This window comes from Sebastes umbrosus, chromosome 16, assembly GCF_015220745.1.
Source record: "Sebastes umbrosus isolate fSebUmb1 chromosome 16, fSebUmb1.pri, whole genome shotgun sequence".
NCBI lineage: Eukaryota > Metazoa > Chordata > Actinopteri > Perciformes > Sebastidae > Sebastes > Sebastes umbrosus.
In genome coordinates, this window is record NC_051284.1 from 681,082 (window position 1) to 689,531 (window position 8,450).

Here is an 8,450-nt window from a genome sequence, read left to right on the forward strand (position 1 = left end):
GCTATTAGTAGTAGTAGTCATATTTATATTATTATTACCGCTATTAAGACTGCTATTAGTAGTAGTAGTCATATTTATATTATTATTATTACTGCTATTAAGACTGCTATTAGTAGTAGTAGTCATATTTATATTATTATTACTGCTATTAAGACTGCTATCAGTAGTAGTAGTCATATTTATATTATTATTACTGCTATTAAGACTGCTATCAGTAGTAGAAGTCATATTTATATTATTATTACTGCTATTAAGACTGCTATCAGTAGTAGTAGTCATATTTATATTATTATTACTGCTATTAAGACTGCTATCAGTAGTAGAAGTCATATTTCTATTATTATTATTACTGCTATTAAGACTGCTATCAGTAGTAGTAGTCATATTTATATTATTATTATTACTGCTATTAAGACTGCTATCAGTAGTAGAAGTCATATTTATATTATTATTACTGCTATTAAGACTGCTATCAGTAGTAGTAGTCATATTTATATTATTATTACTGCTATTAAGACTGCTATCAGTAGTAGAAGTCATATTTATATTATTATTACTGCTATTAAGACTGCTATCAGTAGTAGTAGTCATATTTATATTATTATTACTGCTATTAAGACTGCTATCAGTAGTAGAAGTCATATTTCTATTATTATTATTACTGCTATTAAGACTGCTATCAGTAGTAGTAGTCATATTTATATTATTATTATTACTGCTATTAAGACTGCTATCAGTAGTAGAAGTCATATTTATATTATTATTATTACTGCTATTAAGACTGCTATCAGTAGTAGTAGTCATATTTATATTATTATTATTACTGCTATTAAGACTGCTATCAGTAGTAGTAGTCATATTTCTGTTATTATTATTGCTACCTCTGCTTTCTCTCTCTCTGTCTCTCTGTCTCTCTCTCTGTCTCTCTCTTTCCCTCTACCCGTTTCCGTGCCTCTGTCGTATCTAGTGCACAAGCATGGGGGATCTCTTGTTGGGTCTCTAAATTATAGAGTACAGTCTAAACCTGCTCTCTATGAAAAGCATCTTGAGATAGCTTCTCTTTGACGTTATTTAATAATATATTGAATTGAATTGAATAGTTGCTCATTAAAACAAATCATTTCCTTATTAAGCATGACCTTTGGGTGGGAGGGGAGGGGGGGGGGGGGGGTAGTTGTTGTTGAGACTGTGGGCAATTGGGGTGAATCAAGCAATCTTGCATAAAATCAAAGCACTGCTTTGAAAGCAACAGAAACCTCCAAATGTGCATCGCAGGGGGAATGTCCCTGCATGTGTGTGTGTGTGTGACGTTAAAAGTAGGAAGATCAGTGATGCACTGTACTGTATGCGGTTCTGGCTTTATCTTCTTCTTCTTTTGATATTTTAAGCGCACAGTATTTGTGACATAAAGCCCCCACACTGAACTCTGTCTTCAGAAGCAGCTCTGGTGCCTGGGAGGAAGAGCTTTCACTCTCTTTTGACTTGATGACATCGGACCCGGGGGATAAAGAAATTAACTGAGAGAAAATCATCATTCTGCAAGGTATGTATGTTCTCAACAGAAAATATGAGCACAAATAAACAGTAAACGCTCCAAATTCTGTGCTGGATTATCCATTTTATTTTTCAGTTTGGTAACTGCATTACATACTTTGATGTGCATCTTTATGTATTATTTATTTAGTAACATCTAAGTGTGGAAGTGTAATTTAATGTTTCGCTCTTGATATAGTGCATGTTATACTTTTTAAATCTCTAAGCTGCACTGCATTGATAAATGTTAAAGATTTACTAGATCAGTTTTAAAACTTTAAAATTATTATTTTTTTATCACTTTAAATTGGATAAACTTTTAAATGACTCAGGTTTCACAGCTGACACATGACACACACACGGAACACTTTTACAGAACTGTCAGTTCTGTAAAATATGGAAACAATATTTACTCAGCACTTGAAGTTCTCAAAGCGCGTTTCTAAACAAAAGGTTCAACCTTTTCTCGTTATATTATCTTCCCAAACAGATATGTGCAAAACCTTCCTCATTGACGAGTGCTATACATGATCTTACTGTGGTGATTTGTGAGAAGTGAAAGTGCTGAAAACAGAGACATCATCATATTGTCATATCTGTTTTTGACATCAGGCTTTTCGAAGAAGTAAGTTGAAGCATGCAACATGTTTCTCACATGCTATTATTTGCATAAAGGAGAACTCATGTGTTCATTGCTGTGCTGTGTGTGTTGGGTTTGTGTAATTTAATATTCATCAGTTAAAACAGAACAGTCTAATGTTCTAGTATCACGCATAGAAACACTTCATCATCACTTTTAGATTTCCAGTATGTTTGCTGGGGTTGCAAGTTGGTGAGCTTCCTACACACTTACTGACTCTCAGTGATACATCTGAGATCTTTGCTGTTAAAGATCTTATCAGCTTCTAAGATCAGACAAAGCACGAAGTGCAAGCACCTGCAGCCTACCCTTGCGTGCATTTACTTAATGTCTAATGGGGCTGAAATTGGGTCACTCACACCCGGAGGAAGAGCTGAACTAGAACACTGGCTTTTATCCTGTAAACAGACAAAAAGCTGTGATGTGAGTGTTTCCCAGTCCATGTAGCGTGCACTAAACTATCAAAACCAAAATCTGTTGGAGAATAAATACATTGGTTATTAACCATTAATAAAACCATTGGTTACAATTCATGAAACTTTTATCAGTAGTGGAGGAGAGAGTATTCAGATCTGTAATTTAAGTAAAAGTAGAAATATCATCGTCTAAAAATGCTCCATAACCAGTAAAAGTCCTGTGTTCAAAATGTTACTAGCAAGTACATTTGCTCAGTACAAGTACTGTATTTATATTTACTAAGTACAAGTACTATACTTAGGTCCAATTTTGTGGTACTTGTACCTTTCTTAGTAATTCCGTCTCTCCTACTGTCTACTTCTACTCCAATTAGGAGGCAAATATTATCACTACATTAATCTGACAGTTTTAGTTACTAGTTATTTTGCATATTCATATTATTAATAGAAAATATCATCAACTAAAAACTCCTGATGTAAAATCATAGATTAAACCACCCATCAGTATATAAAGTAGTTACAATTAGCCCCAGCTTTACCAGCTGTCACATTAAAGTGATGCTTACACATGAATGCACCCAGAGTTATAATCCAATAGTATAATAGATTTGATTCTGGAATGGGCCATTCTGAATAATGAATACTTTTACTTTTGGTACTTTGAGGGTATTTTGATGCTAATACGGATGTGTACTTTTACTGAAGTAACATTTTGAATGCAAGACTTTTACTTGTAACAGAATATTTATACACTATGACATTACTACTTTTACTTAAGTAAAAGATCCGAGTACTTTTCCTGCCACTGAACTTAAGTAAGGGTACAGAAGTATTATTAGCAAAATGTATTTTTTGTCAGAAATGAAAGTGTTCATTATGCAGAAACACTACTTTCAGAGGGTTATATTATTACAAATGTACAGTATTATTGGATAATATTACTTACTGTTATAATGTCCATATGTGGCAAATGTTTTTAAAAACTGTTTTTATTGTGCTTTTAACAATTGAAACTTATAAAACATAACTGTCCACATGAGAGGCCATACAAAGTATAAGAATTATAACAATAGATAAATAAAAAGGGGGTAGATGCCTATTACCTTTGTCAGTGAACCAGTGTATCTGTAGAGGAATGTGTAGCAAACTTTAAGTACATTATACCTTTATTTCTTTTATTTTAAACTCAAAAATTCACTGAGGTTGCCCTCATTTACAGACCTGACGTCGAGTGACAGACAAGTCAAAAGCAATTACAGTACAGTACTAGGTAGTTTAACAGTAAAGCACTGTATCATAGTCTATAAGTTTTGCTGGTAATATCCTAATGTGTAAATTAACTAGTAGCTTTAGCAGTCAAATACATGTAGTGGAGTAAAAAGTGCAATATTTCCCTCTGAAATGCGGGGGTGGAGTATAAAGTGTAAAGTATTATACAATTAAAATACTCAAGTACAAGTAGCTCCAAACTGTACGTAAGCACACAGCTTTAGTAAATGTACTTAGTTACATTCCACCACTTCTTATCAAAATGTGACACCAAATTTGTTTTGGAAAATATTTTTCATTTTGTTGTATTCCCCTAATTATTTGCTGTTCGGTGTAAATGCTCATCTTTTCTTCTCCAGATCAAAATCATGGCGTCGGTGACTCCAGACTATGATGACAGTACAGGAGCAGATTACCCAGGAGATGAAGAGCCCTGTGACCTCGACCCTAACCCCGTGGAGGTCATCACCCAAACGTACATCCACTCCTTCATCTGTGCCTTTGGCCTGATCGGCAACGCTCTCGTAATCGCCACCTACATATTCTACAAGAGAACCAAGACAATGACAGACGTCTATCTCTACAATGTGGCTGTGGCAGACCTGATCTTTGTGGTCGCTCTGCCATTTATCATATACAACGAGCAGCACAGTTGGTTAATGGGTCCTGTGGCTTGCAAGGTGCTGAGGTCAGCCTATAGTATCAACCTCTACAGTGGCATGCTCCTGCTTGCTTGCATTAGTGGCGACCGTTACGTCGCTATAGTTCAGGCTAGAAGATCCTTCGGCGCTCGCTCGCACACTCTGATCTACAGCCGCCTTATCTGCTCAGCTGTCTGGGTGTCTGCAGTGGCTTTAACTCTGCCCACGCTCCTCTACACGGAGCGCTTTGAAGAGCCAAATCTGGGGGCTCAGACTGTCACTTTGATGTGTCAGCTGTCTTTCAGTAAGAATGAAACCGCAAAGCTAATGAAGGTGGTGGTTCCCAGCCTTCAAATGGCCATTGGCTTCCTGCTACCTCTGCTGGTGATGGTGTTCTGCTACTCCAGCATCGTGTGCACCTTGCTGAGAGCAAAGAGCAGCCAGAGGCACAAGGCCATCCGTGTGGTTTTGGCCGTTGTTGTGGTTTTCATAGTGTGCCACCTTCCCTACAATGTCTCTCTGCTGAACCACACTCTGTCTCTTTTTAAGGAGAGGAGTTGTGAAGCAGAAAAGATTAAACTCCAAGTTCTGGCCATTTCCAGGAGCATAGCCTACCTCCACTGTTGTCTCAACCCCATCCTCTATGCCTTCATTGGGGTGAAGTTCAGGAGCCACTTCCAGCAAATAATGCGTGACTTATGGTGCTTTAGCAAAATGTACATCTACAATGCTCGCTCATCACGGGTGACGTCCGATATTTGCGCCTCAGGCCGCATGTCTTCAGATGGCTCCAACAATATGACATCATTCAGTGCATGACTCTGCAGTGGTGCAAACCCTTTAAGGGGATCATTAGAAATGCCAAAGATCAAGCAGCCTCTCATCTTTCCCAAGATGTTACTTTGCTGTAGCTGTACAGAAGAAGCATCTGTGCAAAATGTGCTTAAATAAAACATGTACTGTATTTGTAATCTACTGAACTCTCAGCAAACATTTGCATGTTACCTTCAGTAGAGTGTTACAGGAATGAGTCCTAAAACCAAGAAGTGAGTTAGCATTTTAGCACTTCCTGTTCCCTCGTCTGGAAGTCAGTGGATTTTTAGTTAAAATACATTAAAAAATACATTAATAAACATCCCACTCGTGAAGCTTTAACCTGTCTTAAAAATGGCGGTTGTTAACAAAAATGATAAAAAGCGGTGTTCATTTGTGGACATTATCTTACTGAACTAATCATAAATGTTTGTTTGCCACAGAGTTTATTTTCTGCAATAATCCAAAATCCAATAGAAAAATACTATTAGCTTTTTGGGAACCAGTGCAATGCTAACTTCTGCGTTGGCTCACAAACATACATCATCCCTGCAGCACTCTATATAATATACTATAATATTGTAGAGGTCTTATTTTTCCAAAGTGTTCTAAAAAGCACAGATTAGACAGTTAGTCACTTTCTACATGAATGCAATTTGTTTTAAGTATTGCACTTCCATAAAGTAGATGGGATGCCTCAGAGACAAATTTAAAAAAGGTCAAAATCAAAGCAACAGAGACTGAGATATCCTGACTTTTAATTTGTAATAAGGGTCAAAGTCCAAAAGATGCCGAATCCCACATTTTTCATAATGCAACCACTAGCATAAGACATGCTCTGTCTTTCAAACTCCGTGCTCTAAGTTTGTAACACAGGCTTTCTGTTCAGAATTTGTCTCAAAATCCATGCAGAGATAAACCCCCCAAAATCTATCTGTTTTCACAGACTGATTAAGCTGATAGTCGTGTAAAAATAGAAAAACTGCTCAATTAGTGTAACTGTAACTGTTGATCACATGATCACAGGTGAAATTAATAACACAAGGGCTCCATTTTTTGTAAAGCTGCATTCCAGACAACTTGGAACTCAAAAATTTCCGACCTCCTACTAGAAGAAATACAATGGAACGCCAATCATAGTCGGAGTTCCTGCTTGTGAACTCCAGGCAAATCCATCTATCTGACTTCAAAAAGAAGCAATTGTCAAACGTCACACAACGCTGTACACGGTAAACCATCAACTAAAAGGCAATGTAAAGTACTTTTACCTGTATTTAATTATAATTATAAATACCATCATTTAGTAAAACCTGTTCTGCCTGTAAATTGATGTCTAAATATGTCGCTATGTTATTAGGTAGCTGGTTACGGCGAACAATCTGAAAGTTATCTTCTCTGCACAAAAGTTATTCGGTAAAACATTAAAAATGCCAGAACAACGTGGAGGCTGCACTGCTGGAGAGTTCAATTGTGTGTACACAAGAAACATCAGTTTGTCACGGTCAGCCATGGTTTTTGTTTGGCGTTGTGCACCTGGAACACTTGGAGATGGAAGTTGGAAATTTGAACTGAGAAAATTCTGACCTCCGAGTTGTCTGGAACACAGACAACTCGGACAATGAAGAGTCCCAGCACCTACTGTAAATGGAAAAGAGCCATCATTTATGTTATTAATTACACGTGTGCTATTTATCCTATGACAAGTCAAAATGACTGCTGTGAGAAACATCTATACAATGGTTTTACATGATTTTATGATTAAGGCATAAGCATATAAGAATATCTACTGAATGTTGAGGTAAAAACATACATCTTATGTCAATATCTTCATTTTCAAGTACTCAGATGGACATATAAAATCCACTGCCATTTTGATGCACTTCTTGAGGCACATGAAATTACAATTCAGTTACAATTGTTTTTTTTTTATTTATATTATACACCTAAAATTTGCATATATTATATATGAATGGTTTCTTGATATAAAAAAAAAAATGTAAATACAAAAAGTAAATTTCTCTGCTGATGACATTATCCTGTTTACATCTGGTAACTAGCAAGCCCTGTTCCACTTGCATTTGATTCAGTTCAGAAATATCTGAGTGATTGTTAGTGCACAGAAAATTTAATAGATTTCTACGCAAACACCTAGATATATTTGCTCATTATGTGTTATCCTTAAAACCTCATCTGAAACCAATTTCAAAGAAGTTGAAAGGCTTTTTTCTCTTTTTTTTAAGTCTGCCCTTGTGTATCCTGTGTATTCCCTCCTTCAGACACCACTGCTGTACATTTACTAGTCTGCAAAAAGTTCATTTCTCTGTGATTAGTATGAACAAGATGAAATAAGAGGGGATGAAATTTTTATTTACAAAACACTGTCTATAGAATAAACCCAACAACATCTTATATGCATGTTAAATCACAGGACTGGTTGACTTGGATGTTCTGTGCATGGAAACCAGATCATGACGAGTGCTTTTGTTGCTATTGTTAAAAATATAACTGGAGGCACTGATCTATGATTGAGACACATTTGGAAGTTTTATTGTTATATAGGCTACTTTGTTACCATAACAACAACTTCTTGTTTTCTTGTATTCCTATGTATGTTTTCTAGAACCATATACAGTACATACTTAATTTTGTTATACCGTTTTTTATGTTTTCTGTATCTGATTGTATGCTTCTGTCACATTGCCTGATTAAACACGGTCTCTGAAAATGTGCATTTTCTTTAACAGTTAATCCGAAAATTAATCTCTATAAACAGATACCCAAACCAAAATCTTGCCCCGTAGCCTAACTATGCAGAATCTGTAGGCAAGATGTAGGTATTTTGACCAATCATGTTTGAGCAGGCTTTGGTTGAATGCAGGTAAACAGTCTGTGTAAAAGACAGGAAGCACTGGCCGAATTGCAATCTTTGAACAATTTACCTGTTTATTAGTTTAAAATGAGCTTGTAAACTGTCTCAGGCTAAACAGTCTTGCATCTCAAGTTTCTAACCGGACTGTAAACAATGAACAAACAGCACACGGATGAGGAAGTCTTGGCATGGATATCTGCTGACTACACCGTAATTATGTCAACGGGAAATATTGGTTGTTGCCGCCAGGCTAATTTACGAATCATACT

At 36.2% G+C, this 8,450-nt stretch overlaps 1 protein-coding gene across 1 annotated transcript; it reads left to right on the forward strand.

Annotated features, from left to right (window-relative positions):
* The first annotated feature begins 1,406 nt into the window (after positions 1 to 1,406).
* On the forward strand, positions 1,407 to 8,023 carry ccr6b (chemokine (C-C motif) receptor 6b). The gene is made up of 2 exons (XM_037796380.1): positions 1,407 to 1,543; positions 4,218 to 8,023. The coding sequence occupies exon 2, from the start codon at positions 4,227 to 4,229 to the stop codon at positions 5,316 to 5,318; it is 1,092 nt and encodes a 363-aa protein (XP_037652308.1). The 5' UTR covers positions 1,407 to 1,543; positions 4,218 to 4,226; the 3' UTR covers positions 5,319 to 8,023.
* Positions 8,024 to 8,450: the final 427 nt, after the last annotated feature.